Source organism: Botryllus schlosseri, chromosome 12 (assembly GCF_051294905.1).
Source record: "Botryllus schlosseri isolate E-star chromosome 12, Bs_hap1, whole genome shotgun sequence".
Taxonomy (NCBI): domain Eukaryota; kingdom Metazoa; phylum Chordata; class Ascidiacea; order Stolidobranchia; family Styelidae; genus Botryllus; species Botryllus schlosseri.
Window position 1 is genome coordinate 5699122 of NC_137247.1, and position 16761 is coordinate 5715882.

The 16761-nt window shown below is 40.9% G+C and overlaps 2 protein-coding genes across 3 annotated transcripts in view; both read left to right on the forward strand.

Moving 5' to 3' along the window:
* Nucleotides 1-192: 192 nt before the first annotated feature.
* LOC145452570 (MAU2 chromatid cohesion factor homolog) lies at nucleotides 193-16033 on the forward strand. The gene is made up of 15 exons (XM_080330745.1): nucleotides 193-487; nucleotides 568-683; nucleotides 1217-1393; nucleotides 2251-2373; nucleotides 3121-3279; nucleotides 3864-3966; nucleotides 6459-6546; nucleotides 6612-6721; nucleotides 8181-8368; nucleotides 9097-9273; nucleotides 9482-9606; nucleotides 10111-10222; nucleotides 10293-10393; nucleotides 11443-11560; nucleotides 13964-16033. Exons 1-15 carry the CDS (start codon nucleotides 382-384, stop codon nucleotides 14813-14815), a joined length of 2655 nt encoding a protein of 884 aa, XP_080186871.1. The 5' UTR covers nucleotides 193-381; the 3' UTR covers nucleotides 14816-16033.
* Nucleotides 8377-16761, forward strand: part of LOC145452592 (uncharacterized) — a 230416-nt gene continuing 222031 nt past the window's right edge. The window contains exon 1 of one of the 2 annotated variants that reach the window (XM_080330783.1): nucleotides 8377-8640. The gene's annotated coding sequence lies outside the window, so the exon portion shown is untranslated. The remainder of the gene's footprint in view (nucleotides 8641-16761) is intronic. The other variant, XM_080330784.1, reaches the window with a different exon arrangement.

The following is a 16761-nucleotide window of genomic DNA, read 5'->3' on the forward strand; positions in this document are numbered from 1 at the left end:
GTAAGTTTTGCGTAACCCTTTATAGCACGTATGACAAATAATGAAATTTTAAATAGTCTCTGATATCAATGAATACATCAATATAATTGCAATCATTCGCACTGCATTTCCCGTCTTTTTGGGCTGGAAGTCTTTGTGTACTTAGCGCCATTAGTGGCCAAAAGCTTGGCGCTCCAGTTGCCCAGCTAATTTATTTTTTGGTTTGTTCGAAAAATAGAGTTTTTGACGAATTTTTTTACTCTAACAGTTATTGGAATATGTGTTTTCACGGATATGCCAATAATTGATTGGTTGCATTCACTACTCGAAAGATATTCTGGAAGATTGAGCGAAGACCGCTCGCTAAAAGGGAAATAAACGGCAGGCGTACGGATATTCGCGATGCAATTCAACGGCACAACTTACCAAAGTTTGCTAGTTTTAGCTGAAAACTACCGAATAGCCCGACCTCCGCGGATAAGGATGTGTTTACATTGTTTATTAGCAGGTAAATATATTGAAATGATTGAGAGCTACCGAAAAATGATCATGAAAGTGCACAGACATGAAATTTCTTTTCTCTTTCAGTAACAAATCTTAATCCACCTGATCAAGTGCGGTTGCGGACGCATCTGCAAATAGGATCTTTGCTGATACGATACACTGAGAACAAGCAGTTAGCACAGACTCATCTACACGCTGCTGTAAGTTATGTTCAAACTTCTTTACAATGCTATAGGCTACGTCTACGATGATGAGTTGATCAGTTGATCAGTTGAACACCTGCATGAACGCTGAACGATAATCCGCCGAAGTTACATTGCTCTTAATATACCGATAGCTATAGCAGGCTTCCATATTTTCCAACGACCAATGTACCGTACATCTCGACTATAAAAATCGGTCATCGATAAAATGATTTCTGCTTACCATGCGTTTCATAATATTTAACATTGTTCAACTCAACAATATCTTGAATGTATTGTAATAAACCAGAATATTTCAGCGGGCATTACATTAGAGTTTATTTCGATTCAATATGAATAGGTTCACAATAGGTTTTTGAATTTTTTGTAATGTATAAAGTAGCGCTACTTAGCATGGTGCAATAGGCCTTTTATCGCACCTTATTTTGTCTTACGATTATATTTTTCAATGATGTACGTAACAAATGATACAGAAGGTAGATGTTACTGTACAATACGTACTGATTAATTGTTATTTTCCCTTTTCTCAGATTGCTCTCTCACAGTCCACAAGAAATTCGCTCGCATATTTCGAAGCTGTTAGCCTGCTGTCGACATTACTTTGCCAAATGTCTCAAGCCGAACAGGCCAAACCCATTTTGCGCGAAGCCATTACTGCGTCTCAAGATCACGTGTACTGGCATGCAAGACTTCTTCTACAATTAGCTGTAAGTCATTAAATGCTTATCGTGTGCGCAGTCTGTACAGCCAATATGTATTCAATCGATATCCTCAAATTTCTGTCTGAACATTTTTCATATGTATTCGCCTACTATGCGGCTGCTATATCTTGTTGATCTTAGTGACAGATCTTTTGAGTCCTTGTAATAATTATTCTGCCGATGTCCCTATTTGAAATCATTTAGTAGACCACTGTTTGACCTTGTAGGCTATTGCTGGCACTGTGGAACAGTATGCAATGTTTTGTCTACGCAGTGATGCATACATATCATTTATCAGTGTCATTCCGTCTGCAGAGCTGTATATATATTCGGCCTATTATATTTATCAATAATATGCGATGTTTTAAGCTCGCGTAACTGACCGTACCGTAACTCGAGTTAACTTAATCCACAAGATACCCTTGACCTTTCTCCTAATCGCTCAGTGAAGTTAACCCTAGCCTTATTCCAAACCATGACACAAGCTCACTGTAGCCTTAGCCCTAATCTTAACCCAGCATGCAACGTCACTGGCCATGCCCAAATTATCTTCAAAAGTCACATGAAACTTGAAAATGATTAGAAATTCCGTATGGAAATGTTATAAATGTCATGGATGAATGAAATTATGTATCACTTATCTCTCTAGTGACGTGATTTTGTGTTTTACTTCTTCGATTCGTAAACTGGGGCTGGAGATTTTGTGGTACACCTGTTGGTGCAATGTTGAATCAATGCACTTGAGTAGCTACTATGATATTGTCAACCGAAAGTAGTTTACAAATAGTTGGTGTTCTACAATCATGCCCTTGAAACTACGGTGTAGTGTTGAAGAATATGCTGTATGATTTTGTTTCTTGCAGTCAATTTATCATGAAGAAGGAGACCACACGTCAACTCTTCAGCTACTCGAACTAGGAGCAGATCTTGCTGTCAGATTCGGCTCGGATTATCTCAAGATCCTATTTATATTAAGTAAAGGAATGGTGGGTGATATGAACTTGTTTCATCACTGTAATTTCAATAGATTTTTAGTTCTTTAGGCTACAAATTCACGAATGTCATATGATGTATTAACTAGACAGGACTTGAGCCGTTGATATGGCTCACTGGTTATAGCTTTTCATGACATCGCTTCTTGTTAGGCCACCCCTCAACCCGATCAATGGACTCCGGTAACTTACATGAAATTTTCACTCTTGAGCAAGACCTAAACACCAGGCTTGATGCCCTAGTAAAAAACATGCTAGCGACTTATCAATGGTCCAACTTGCCCGTACGAAATCTTGAAAATATCTGTTTGTTTGTGGTCTGACATTGATTGCTAGCTCACTGGTTAAAATTAGGCTACTAGTTGTAGAAAGGAAAGTTGCTGGAAAATTTTCATGTGGAAAAATAATTAAGTTATTGTTAGAATTTGTTACAACCATCGTTGCTTTTGGTAATGATTCATTGCTGAAGGATGAATAGATTTAGGAGTTGTCCACATTGTATTGCGGATACTTGATCATCCCTTGCATAATATTGTAGATTCAGAGTCAATTATAGACGTTGTGATTCTGTGTAAAGTAATGCGATTTTTATATACAATATTGGTAATAATATTCTATTCCCTGTATTGCTAGTGATCACATTCTAACACCACATTGACTTAGTGACAACTCAAAGCATATCTGATATATGAAAAGATATGCTTGGGTTTCTAAGCCCTATCGATTGTTCTTTCCCGATAGGTTTTGCTGGTGCAGCAGAAACTGGAAGACGTCAACATGGTGTTGCCATTGTGCGGCGAGCTGATCGATGGACTGAATCAAGCCACGCCAATGCAAGTGGAGTCCCACAAAGTCTACTTTCTGACGCTGCAAGTTGCCCATCTGTTACAAGGGGGCCAGGTATGTGAGATTAGCGTGGTTCAGATCAGTGGCTCTCAAATTTCAAAACATTTTATGTGGATCGTTGAACTTAGAAAAATGATAACCAAACCAGCATGTAACTACAACAAAAAGTATGCAACTCAAATCAAATTATCGGGACAAATTTGGTGCTCACTTTTTCATATGACACCTGGATAACGGTTTCTGCAAAGTATCTGTTAGAACCACCAGCTCGATTTTGACTGTTGGATTCCCTTTGAAAGCAATGTGATTTCGCAGTTCAATAGTTTCTTACAGCACTTGCAGCATTGTGAGGTAAGGTAAGTCGAAAATAGATCATGGATTCTATGTCACGTCAGAAAGTGTTCTAAATCAGGTTCTGAATTTCTGAATCCCTACAAATTTGGTGTTTTAGGTTTTATTTCTCCAATTAAAGGACCAGTCCTCAACCTGTTACGTTTGTTTGTTTGTTATTAATGGTGTTAGTTGACTACTATGGTCATTTACACCAGGTCGATTGCGTCGTGACAATGCATAGCATACGAGCTTCGGTAGGCTATTCGTAGTCTGCAAATTGTTGAAATTGAAACGTTCGGCGACAGGTCAAAGGTGTAAAGTCGAGCTTGAAGCAACTGCAACAAAGCATTCAAGAACTGTCGACGATGCCTGCTTCTGCCTGCTCGATAATACCTCCTGAAGCCGCAGGTAAATTGTGAACATTTTAGTTTGTGCTCGCGCGGCGTAGAAGTAATGTAACGTTCTTCTCAATCAGAAGTAAAAGTAGTACTTGCAAAGACATGTTAAAAGTACTTGAGTAGAAGTGGAAAATGAAGATATGAAAAGTACTCCAAGTAATTGGTCTCAATAACAGGTTCGATTGACGTGGCGCATACTTTTTGCAGTTAACGGTCGCGATGGAGGTGGCCACTTTCGAAATGGCAGGTTCATCTTTGCGACCAGGGTTGTAATAACTCGAGTCCTGAGTCCGACTTTCTGGTGTCTCGACTTGAGTCGAGTCATTTTTTCAAATGCGTAAAATGACCTGACTCGACTCGAGTCAATATGTGTATTGACTCGACTTGTACTCGAGTCATTATGCGTGACTCGAACCAAGTCGTATGACTGGGACGGCCAAGACAGACTTTCTTTGTAACTTCGAAGAATAGTAAAGTCAACACATGATTGGTATTTCGTCTATCAGTCCTGATACTTGGAAAATAGGGCCAGAAACTGTTAGGACTGAGGAAAATTACGATATTATGAATGCGAGCCATTCTGTATCACTCGAGCAGAGTTGAAAACAGTGGGTTGAACCGGATTGAACTCAAAACTGAACAGCGAACACTATGACTCGGACTCGACCCTCTACTCGGGCTTGACTCGGTGGTGAATTGAAATAGACTTGACTTGACTCGAGTCAAATCTATAAGAGTGAAATTGGCTTGTGACTCGGAAGTGTCGGAACCATGTGACTTGGTTACAACCCTGTTTGCCACCAACAGAAAATCACCAATGACACTGCAAACACACCCAATTTTTGAAGATATATTATGTTACCGTGATATAGGGGGTCTCACAACCCATTTTCATGACGATTTCACTTATAAAACTGATACAGGCGTATCCAAATAGCAATTTATACTGTACAAAATCCAAAATATATAAGGTAAGCGTAAGGTAAGTTTGGCATGAAATACCATCGAGTGGAAGTAGTCTAAAGACTACTTGAGTAAGTATAACATTACAAGTATGCCAAACCTACTTGCACTCTAGGAGAAAGAAGTAGGTTGTTACTGACTTTGACCACCTCTGATTTCAGCATACAGATTTATTTTGGGGCTCCTATACTAACGTGATATCCTCAAAAAAAATGGCGTCACCTGCATCTGCATTGAGGCAAAGCGTACAGTGGATGGCTCGATTGCGTCCAATTATTGCTTAATGGTAAAAGACATTGTGTCGAAAATTCAAAATTACAACACCATTTTAAAGTATCGATGATGGGCGGATTGGCGTACGAGCACATTGGTTTGAAACAGATTGAAAGTAGTTACGCGGTTACTTGCTGTCATAGATTTGCCTAGGGTTGCATTTAAAACAAACGATATTTTAAAACACTTTGTTTAAAACATGTTTTAAACTGTGTTTTAAAAAGAGGCATTTAACAAAAAATTGTGCCATTATGCCATAATTGTGTAAATACTTTACAAAAAACATGTTGTATCAGCCTACGGTCAATTACCACCCAATACTAGAGGTGGTCAGTAACGAAGTACTTCTACTTTTTGAAGTACTTGAAGTAGATTTTGCTTACTCACACTACTTTTTAAGTAGTTATGATTTTAGACTACTTCTACTTCTACTTGACAGTTTTCAGTTTTGTAGGCAAAAATAAGCGCAGAGTACCTACTTACTTACTTACTTACTTGTGAACCGCCACTCCTACTTCTACTTGAGTAGAAATTCCGGCGGTACTTCTACTTCTACTTGAGTAGCGACGGTGACTAATTTGACCACTTCTGCCCAATACAGCCGACGTACATCGATATGTGATGGTTTGCAACCCTCAAAATAGTCGGTTCAACAGCAATAGAACTTATATTTCGTCAAAGGAGCTATTTTTACCCTATATTTTCAATTGCCAATGTCAATCCACGATGGCGTCACAATTGAACATTCGTGACGTCATGACTTTAAAAAAACCCATAAAAACAATTAAAAAACATGTTTTAAATTAGGGCCTTGTTTCAAACAAGTTTGTTTTAAATTTATTTTTGTTTTAAATGCAACCCTATATTTACCACCGCGCACTCAAATTTGGTTGAAAATCTCGGTGTATTATGTTCTGCTGCATTAAGTTCCAGAATATAAATCTGTGATATTTGCATGTCAAAGTTATGTTTAAAATACCTGTTTGAAGAGACTCTTGGAGGTGCAGAACTTTGATATTCAATTTAATAATATATTCATATTGAAATAAGACGAATATTTTCGACGGAACTCGGGGGGGTAATTGTCAGCAACTAGTGGAGAATTGAAGAGAACATTGTATGTCAACAATCGTATCACCAAATATGATGTTGCCGGCATGAAATTTCATTACTCTTGCAAGTGTCAGCTGAAAATTTTCGGGTTTATATCGATACGAATATGCTGTTTATAGGTTATGATCAGAACTTTTTCCTTGTGTATTTTAGGACAACTGAATGAGATATCTGAGGTCGACAAAATGACGAATAAGTTGATGAGCACCGATGGATTCACGTGGCTGCCAAGAGATCACATGTAAAACAGAATGCCTTAATTTAGACGATTTTTTTTTGCGAATATTCTTCATTTCACACATTCAGGTGCGTTCTTGTATACTTTGTCACTGCGACTCACTCGTTACTGGGAGGATATTTGGACAAGGCTCAGAAGTACACGGAAAAGGCGTTGAAGCTGATCAGAAAGTTGAAAGGTCAGTCTTTACCCCTTTTCCCGCAGGTAGATCATGTATGATCCATGCTCAAGTTTTTCGCAAACACGCTTCAATCAATTAGCGATATATTGCGTTGTAGTGGTCATAAACGGTTACAGTTATCGTCTATAAATAGCTATTGTCAATACACATACGATGAGCTGCATATAACCCATTGCGCTATCGCATAACCTATGATTGAAAATGCAGATTGAATACAGGTTAAAAATGTTGGATTCGCAAAAATATCCTGGGCGATGGGTAATCACAGAATTGTGAATGAAAAACGCAAGTAGCTTCGCTTCTATTGGTTAGAATTGCGTCAAATTTGTTGTGCATCGTTTTTGTAGACAACTCAACAATTTCATGGCGTTGACAGTGTAATTTGAGCAAAAAAATTTGAATTTTTTCATAAGATGAAAATTTTCAAACTCTGCCAGTTGTAATCGAGCCAAATTTGGTGCCAGCGGTATTTTAAGCAACCTAACCATTTGATCCGAAAAAAGTTATTTTTGAACAACCTTACTGCACATTGATGCTGGAAGTGGGAGTGAAAAATGCGTTCTTGGATAACTAATCTGGTGTTTGTAAAAGCACTTTCGGGATGTCTGGATCTCTTATTGCGGTTTGGGTTGTTTTCGGGGTTGTTACATAATATTAATTTGTCACACTGTCGATATTGTGTCGATTTCGCTCGAAGAAGAAGTGGTAATTAGTGACCCATAGCTGATTGTGGGAATTTCAATTGTTTTGCCTGTAGCTGCTTTTTGACTCCTATTTTGAAAAGTACGAAGTAACTACTTTGCGTCCACTTCACGATCATTATTTTTTCTGAAATTATGTAGGCTACATTGAATTTATAAATTATTCATTCGAACGGTCGACATCGTTTCCTATGTGTTCCCACTTTGTTTTCTAAGTGCATCCATTTTGAATGGTTGTTGTTTAGGTAGGTAGGAGCGTTTATTGTATATGTCCATGTAATGGTCTAGATCAGTGGCTTCAACCTAGGTGTCGTTTGTATTTTTCTTTCCTTTTTTTAATAGTCAGCTTCCCAAATAGGCCATTGCAGTAATAAGTTTATAAACTAGGATGTAAGTAGATCGTATTTTTAGTTAGCGTACCAAATGTAGTGATGGGTCACTGAATAGTGGGCCTCTCCTAATCGGAATTATGGTCATGAGCATAAAAAGGTCGGGAAGCACTTGAGTACTATTATTCAATTACTCTTACGGGTGGCGATCGGCTGTGAAGTCTATATTGACGTTTTGTTGTATATGTTTTTACATCTTACCTTGGTGTGACGAATAGAACATGTTTCTGTCTTTGAAAATTCCTTGTTTTAAAGTGGCAACACTTACGTCGCTAGTCAATAGACTATCTACTATACGACTCGTTCACTGTATCCTGAAAACCAATGCCTTTCTGTCTACTGATTCGCCACCACCCCTATTTGCAGTGAGCGACAGCAGCGCTCTGCTCGTGCAGATGGAGCTCATGTTTCTGGAGCATTTGGCACAGAGCCACCTGATCATGTGCGATCGGAAGGCGGCGCTGCGGAATATAAACGACGGATGTAGGCTGTGCGTCACGTACCCGCATAATCCCGTCATAGTCAGGCACACCACGCAGATGCACACGTTACTGGTGAGAAATTCTTTTATTTGTTTCATCGGTGTGCCGAAACGGTGTTTCTTTTTGGGTTTCGTTCTTTGTGCGAAAGAGTTACAAAGTAATATCAAAGTGACAATGTTTACTTTGATTTATTATATATATATTAAAGGATGAGATACTTTTCCGAAAGCATTACACAATGCACAGAAAGAAACTTTTTGCGGCTTAACCGTTATTGTTGTCCCTTCAGCCCTAATATCACACAGCCACAAGGAAAAGGATGACTAGTATTTGGTTGTATTAAGGTCCTAGTCATAACCAAGCACCTATGTTTACCTCGAGGTGTTAAACGTATTAAAGGATGAATAGTATCTGTAGAGAGAGAATAGCATGGTTTTCTAAGGTCAATCTCATGGTAAAGGTGTGAATATGGTTTGATTCAAATTTAGAACATATCCTTTGCTGTTGGCAGTTGGCACCTATTGTTTTCCCTGAATACTGTTTATTGTGAGCTCTAGCATCAATTACATCATACCGATTCATTGCTGATATTGCTATGAAACCAGAAATGCTCTTACCACTCACCGCTGCAGTTGAAGTCAGTATTTTCACATTTTAAACCTTGATATTCCGAGCGCATCGTAAAAAGGCTTTGTGTGGTGTCCCGGAAGCTAAAGATCTAAGTCTGTGTGATGTGGTGTTTTATTTATATCTAAAACCTGTATTGCTGCTTCTTGAAGTGCATGTTTTTTTCGTGTCAGGGCATGTACTGTATGAGTATGAATTTCATGGGCGAGGCAGAAAAACACTTTCAAATCGCGACCAAGGGCAGCCTGTACGACGAGCAGCTGATGACCAACTTGCTCAATCTGGCGATGGTCCACATTCACAATTACCAACTCAACAACGGGCGGATATCGGCGGCCAAACAGCAAGAGGTGGGAAACGCTCACGATTGGTTGCACTTTTTAAATCTATTTCTACTTACAAAGCAGAAGTTTTTTACTGACGTACCACTGTTTCTGGGATTTCATACTTAAATTCGTTTACTATGACGGCACTGTTTTACTCACACGAGGGTGTCACTACGTTTACCGCGTTATCGACCGCTGTGACGTTGTCAGGTTATTACCAATTCCGTTACAGCTCGCCGCTATCCTGAGCCGAATAAACCCCGAATCTCCGACTCTGCAAAGCAGAAATCTGAGGGCGGCCTCGTATTTCGTGAAAGGAATGTTTGAGTTTTTTCGTTCGACCCACAACGACGCCAAGTGAGCATTTAGCATTTCTACGATTGCGTTTCCATGGATATTGAACGTTGTTGATATGGGCCTAGTTAATTCCTCGGATGCTAGTGTCACGTGCGAGTATTTCAAATGTTTTTTTGGACTTGGCCTGGTTTTCAAGTTTCAGGCGATAAGCATGCGAAAATTGCTTTGCATCTTAGTGTTCATCGCTTTAAATCAGTCGACTTGCACAATCTTGTTTTCTACACGCAACCATGCGATTATAATTGCTATATCGATTGCCAGTTTCAATGTATGTCTGTAAAAGCCAAGTATGTGTTTGTTTTCATCCGGACGGAACCATAATCATTCAAAAACACAGATAAGAATATTCATGCGCAGTTGCGCACCAATAAATTAATTAACATCGGCCCGTGCACAGTTTCTGAATTGATCATTTCTGAAAATTGAAATCCCATAAAAATACGTCTGAAAATCTCTCTCATTTGTCTGTAAATATCGCCACGTTCTCATCCTTCTATATTGCAGACGATTCCTTCGCGAAACGCTCACCATTTCCGACGCGCAAGATCTGAAACGGTTGACGGCCTGCGCTTTGGTGCTGTTGTCTCATATTTATCTCACCGTCGGGAATAGCGAGGTGCGTATTCATGTTTGTTTTGTGTGTTTTTTTGCGTGTTTTTAACGAACGTCCTTTCTGTCTCTGTCAGGAGAGTGTAAATATGGCGGTGCCGGCTATGCAAATCGCAAACAAAATCCCGGACACGAGCGTTAGGTTGTGGTCGTCTGCGTTGCTACGAGATTTGTACAGGTACTGTGTATTAGAGATCTCAATCCCGGCTGGTGTACCGTCTAGTGCAGGGGTGGCCCGCGAGGCAATTTTCGAAATTAGTTACATATCAAAAATGGATTGCCCAGATTGTGAGCTTGCAAAGCCAACAAAAAATTTGATTGGTCTGTCAGTAGCACTGACTGAAATATCAGTTCTGACACGTTGGCGGATGCACGGGCCAGTCGCATTTTCGGTAGATCTTACTACATTACGATAAAGCGGAAGTAGAATATTTTGCGGTAGATTTATATAAATTGAAAATTTTCTTCACGCTTCGCGCAATATGTTGTCACTCGATTTCTTCCTTTTAATATTGTTATCCCTCCCAAAAATGAAGAAAAAGACACCTGACGTACCAGATTAAGTCTAACTATAATCGCAGTTACGAGAGAAAGTGTCGTCCAACATGCGACCTCGCGTTTGCGCTCGCACGAAGACAGTCGACGATGAAGCCTAGGGACAAAATGACGACGCATTTTGGCCGAAGCTTTCGGTATCGATATTTCCTGGCGCCGAATAGTCCCGTCCTTGCAAACTGAGCCCTGCGATATAGCCTTCACGAGTAACAATATTATTGACCTATAAAATTAGAAAAATTTTCGCGCCTTGCGCGGCTAGTGGCCCGCGCAATGGTTCCTCAATTGCATGTGGCCCTTTGGCCGAAAAGGTTGGCCACCCCTGGACTAGTGGTTATTGATGCTGTGACAAGACGTTGGAACTTTTCGTATGCTTGGTCCCTGATTTCAGAGTATCCATCCATCCAATATCCATGAGGCAATGCTCGTATTTAGTGCTCCACGAACCCCTTGTGGCCATTAGGACGCTGTAGGGTTTGTCGAGTCTAGAGGAAACTGAAGTAACCTTGCTCAATTTACATTTAGCAATGTAAAGCAAGGACACTTGGTCGAGTTTTGTTGGCATTGGCGACCTAATTCATATTCACGGTTTGCTACCATTGAAAAGAAACATTTTGCATTTATCCTGTGCGTTCGATTCATTAAATTTAAACGGAGCAACTTTCTTCGCAGGCTCAGTGGCAACGAGGAAAGCTTCAACGAGTACAAGAAAATGTACGAGAAAATCGCCAGCAGATTATTGGGAGAGCAGTACACGGCGAGCGAGTCTTCTCAGCATGAACTGATAAAGGTGAGCGCGGTGGAACCGTTTCCCGTCAACGCCAATGCATATTGAGGCGACTAAACACTGCGATACGACAGTGACTGATTGCCAGGGTTGTAATGACTTGAGTCATGACTCGACTCGAGTCACGATTTTATGATGACTCGACTTGACTCGAGTCAATTTCTCAAAATACGGAAATGACTCGACTCGAGTCAATCTGTGTATTGGCTCGACTTGGACTCGAGTCATTGCGCTTGACTCGAACCGAGTCCTATGACTCGAGACTCAGACGGCCAAGACCGACATTTCGTTGTAATTTCGAATAATAATAAAGTAACCACACTATTGGGATTTCGTCTATTGGTACTGGTACTTGAAAATGCGATCAGAAACTGCTAAAAATGCGAAAAATTAGTATAATATAAATGCGAACCATTCGATATCACCAACAGAGTTATAAAAAGTGGATTTGGCAAGACTACAACTGAAAACTGGTCAGTCAACACATTTACTTAGACTCGACTCGAGTCATAATACCATGACTCGGACTCGACCCTCTACTCGCTGACTTGGACTCGGACTTGACTCGGCGGAGAATTGAAAATTACTCGACTTTGACTCGAGTCAAAACTTTAAAAGTGAGATTGACTTGTGACTCGGAGCCTTGTGACTTGGTTACAACCCTGCTGATTGCATTGTTGATTGAGATCAGAGGTGGTCACATACTTTTTTTGGGTAATCAAGTAGGTCTTACCGACTTTCACCGCTTGTTCAAGCGGTTGTTTTTAGGCTACTTTCAGGCAGAACTTATTTCTTTTGACACTTTGGGATTGAAGAGCGGAAAGCAGTTTTTTGATGAGCCTGCATCACTTTGAAGCGGCGGCTCCCACCTTTTTTTCTTCATTCTTCACTTCTGATTTTTTTCGCGGCCCGCAGCCTGAAATCCCTTTATCCAACCCTTAAAAATGCACCATCCAATATGATTTGGGAGAAATTTGTTTGGTAAGGAAGTTTTCTATTGCTGCGAGTTGAGACGTCCCGGGATTGATAGCGACGAACCGTGTGAAGAAATGATTGTGTCAGTCGGTTCATAATTTTTCTATATAAACATGAATCCGAGGTCTAGTTATCTGTGGCGTTGTTTTTCTTTCAACTTTAGTTATCGCTAGGGCAAGTTTTTGTTGCAGTTAAATCCGTGTAAAGTTGCATTTATTTTTGACAAAAGTTGCAAAATGTTGCAAAAAGTTGCATTAAAAAAATGGACAAAAGTTGCAAAAAGTTGCACTATAAGATTCCTTCAAACAGCTTAAAACAGCATTCTACATATCTTACGAGTATTTAGGAAGCTGCCGGAAGCTGTAAAAAAAAGTCGCAAAAACTTGCCCTAGCTATCACGTTTTATCAAACGTTATGCCGGATGTCACAGACAAACTACTTGCTTATTTGAGTGCACTCAACAGTCTGACAGTACACATAAACAGTAACCTTTTACTGCAACAGAAAACTTCCATTGTAGGCCTACCGGTGTGGTGTCACGCAGTATTGTGTGAAAGCTTTATTACACGTCATTCTGCTGGTGCTAAACGTGTTTGTGACCCCAGTATTGGTTATCCAGAATTCAAAATGAGTTTTTGTGAACAACACACTGTAGACTTTGCGACACATACACCCCAAAGCAGTGAACTGGTAACCGTAATCGCGGTGTTATGCCTTCGTACATATGTATTTATTTTGCAAGTGCATCTGTAACCCGGAACAAACCCCTGATTTCCCCGCCGTTTCGCAACCACCGAGTCTAACGAGTGAAATTTTCATAAGAACAGCGTGAAATAGCTCCTGTATTATGACAAGTGTATGTTTTCGAAGACCGCAGGGTTGTAATCAAATCACAGGGCTCCGAGTCACAAGTCAATCTCACTTTTATAGCTTTGACTCGAGTCAAGTCGAGTCATTTTCAATTCGCCATCGAGTCACCGAGTCCAATTCAGCGAGCAGAGGGTCAAGCCCGAGTCGTGGTATTATGACTCAAGTCCAAGTCATTATGTTAAGTGCTCAGTTTCTAGTTAAAGTCTTGTTAAACCTACTTTTTATGACTCGATTTGGTGATATCGAATGGTTCGCATTTATAATAAACTAATTTTCTTCACTTCTAGCAGTTTCTGGTCGCATTTTCAAGTAGGCCTAACAGTACCAACGGACGAAATCCCAATAGCGTGGTTACTTTACTATTCTTCGAAATTACAATGAAATGTCGGTCTTGGTCGTCTGAGTCCCGAGTCATATGACTTGCACATTGCGCATGACTCGAGTCCAAGTTGAGTCAATGCACAGATTGACTCGAGTAGAGTCATTTCCGTATTTTGAGAGAATGACTCGAGTCGTCAGAAAATAATAATAATGAAAAATAATTAATTTTTTTGTGCGCAGTGGTTTTCGGAAGACCTGCCGCCCGTCAAGATCCTAGAAGCGCCCGAAACCGCGGAGGACGTTTCGAAAAGCGGTCCCGAATCGACAGGGGCTGCCTGTGTCATAAACCCGGCCTGGAGCGAAAGCACCGCGCCCTTCGTCCCGTCGTCTGCCGGCACGTCTGAAATCGCACCCACCGTGGCGCCAAACTCGCGGCAGGGGCAAATGAACAGCGCCGCCCCAACTGCAATGGACAGTTCTATATTCTACGACTCTAATCACAACCATAGCGAACCGGTGCGGAACTACACTCCTCAAGCCGCGCATATTCAACAACACCCCGCGCCTACAAGCCACAGGCAACAAATGATGGCTTCTAACGCGCCACGCGGCCCGAAACACCTGCCACAAACGCAGCAGAATTACGCGATGCCCGATTCGAACGTTAGCTTGCAGAATTTAATGCCTCAAAACAGACCTGTCATACACGATGTCGCGGACTCGATGAGACAGAGGCCCAACCTTTTTATGCCCTACCAGCTGCCCCGACAGGTCGACGAACAGCCCCGCCACAAACCCACAAGCCACGATATTACGTCGTTGATGAGTAACGCGTCCGCACAGCAGCAAAAACAAGAATTACCGCCAGAGTTTCAAAGCGCGCTACAACAGCAGCAGTTTCAGGCGTTTCAGCAGATGCAGATGGGGCAAATGCAGAATATGTACAGCCCCGCGGACAGGTCTGGTTACATTCGTAATCCGGCGGCACAGACAGACAGGGGGCAGATGCAACAGCAGCAGCATGCGGCTACTTGGGGGGTGGACCCTAATGCGATCTTTAATATATCTAACGCGGGGTACCCTTGGCGATAATTGACCCTGGTATACCCGGGGTGTTTCTATGAATCCACGGTACTAGTGCTGCGAACGCGCCATCGGAAATTTGGCGAAAGTACGAACTAAGTTCCAATATTTGGTACCGGCGTATTGCGTAAGGTTTAAAACGAGTATTTTGCGATTGACGAAGGGCCTCAATTACTGCGCCTGAAGGGGTGCTGAGATCTTAATACAGTGTGGCCTTAAATTGAAGTTGAAAGATTCACAAAGCCACAATATTCGAACTGCAGACGGAAGATTTTCGATCTCTGTGGTGTCCTGGTCATCGCTTCTTGAACCGTTATTATATATCGGGATGACATTAGCTTCCTGCTGTCTAAATTTATTTCATAACGTCAGCTATGTGAAATTCAATCTCTGGCTGACTGCCTCGGGGAGGTAACGCATGCCAGAAGTTTTGCAAACCGTTAAGAAGAGATGACGAGTCGTCTTGATACCACAGAGGTTTATGAAGTGTAATGAGACCGCTTGTGAGAATCTTGTGGCTGCTTCGAATACGGTGCCTTTCTGAGGAAAATAAAAAAACCTTTGTAGGATTTCTTGTGCCGTTACTAAAAACCCACAAATGAATCACGGTTGGTCATCTCGTAATCTGTATTGTCTCTTAACACAAAAAATGGGCGTTCACGGTTTTACCATTGGTCTCATTGAAATGGTACGTCCGGCAATGCTGATAGGTTACCATATTTCACTGCTTTTAAAAGATTGCGCACTTTTCCTAATCCCACAAACAATCTGTACCGAATTTTGCGTTTTTGATGCGCTTGCCGCCAGCCGGGTAATCATGTCAAGGTCGAAAGACCAAAACTGTCCATGGTTCGCCCAACACGTTTGCCTTTTCGCTATGCGAAAAAATATGTGTCGGAACTCAAATACGAGTCTTGATTTCGATTTTGATGTTCACCCTGTTGTGTGCGTCGTGCTACCGGTAAACTATAATTTGAATTACTTTTTGACTGTAATTTCATGAGATTACTCTTCATTAATTGTCGTACGGTTAAGCTTGGGGTAAACCGCCCTCGCTCGCATATTTTTAATGGCTTTTCCCCTTGTACCAGCTTCTATGAGCATTTTGATTGCTCCGATTTACGATATGCTGGAGTTTCATCGATTATGTTTGAACAAAGTTTTCTACTTCTCTTCGTCGCTACTCTATTTTTATGTTTTAATAAAGAATCTATGATAACGTATGTATCTATTTGTTTCGTCACAATTGATACAGTGCAGTAACGGTACCATTGACTTGAATTGTGTGGTTCTATTGTGACTTTGAGGGTGTATTGACTGCTTGAGGATAGATGGTAGGTTATCAACTGATTGAAATCGCGACGCCGTTTAACCTGGATCACGGTAAGCAGTCCTGAAATAGCAACTATTACAGTGCCATTTGTGTGGTTACTACTACAGTACTACAAGTAAGCCTGGAAATCTGTGATTTGACTATTTTCAGAATATCACAAATTTTGCATTTCTGTTATCAGTAGTTTCCTGCCTTGGAAAGCAAACCATTTGTTGACACTTGGTAGAATCAGTGACTACATTCATTGCTAATTACTTGAGGGAGGTAAAATAAGGCTTTAGAGCAGTGGTCGGGAACCTGTGGCTCTTTTGGGTATAAGAAATGGCTCTTTGAAATATTTTTAATTTTGTACATAATTTTATCGATATTACAGCAACTTGTTAGTATAATTTATTAAGAATAATTATTCTCGTGACAGCATAAGCATGTATTTGAGAGGTCAAGGCAGTGGCGTATCCAGGGTTAAGGGCGCATTTAAAAAAATCCTCAAATTTGAGTTGCTGTAGCGCCAGCGACCAATATCCCTCGCGAATTCGATGTACCCGACATCGCGCGCTGCGGAATCTTGAATTGCACCATACGTTGTTTGATCAAGAGAATAGCAGACATGGGGACGCCTACA

Coding starts and splice junctions, on each gene's coding strand:
- LOC145452570 (XM_080330745.1), top strand. CDS start 382: ATGCAATTCAACGGCACAACTTACCAAAGTTTGCTAGTTTTAGCTGAA. Junction 9,607..10,110: donor TCGACCCACAACGACGCCAA/GTGAGCATTTAG, acceptor TCTATATTGCAG/ACGATTCCTTCGCGAAACGC. Junction 11,561..13,963: donor CTCAGCATGAACTGATAAAG/GTGAGCGCGGTG, acceptor TTTTGTGCGCAG/TGGTTTTCGGAAGACCTGCC.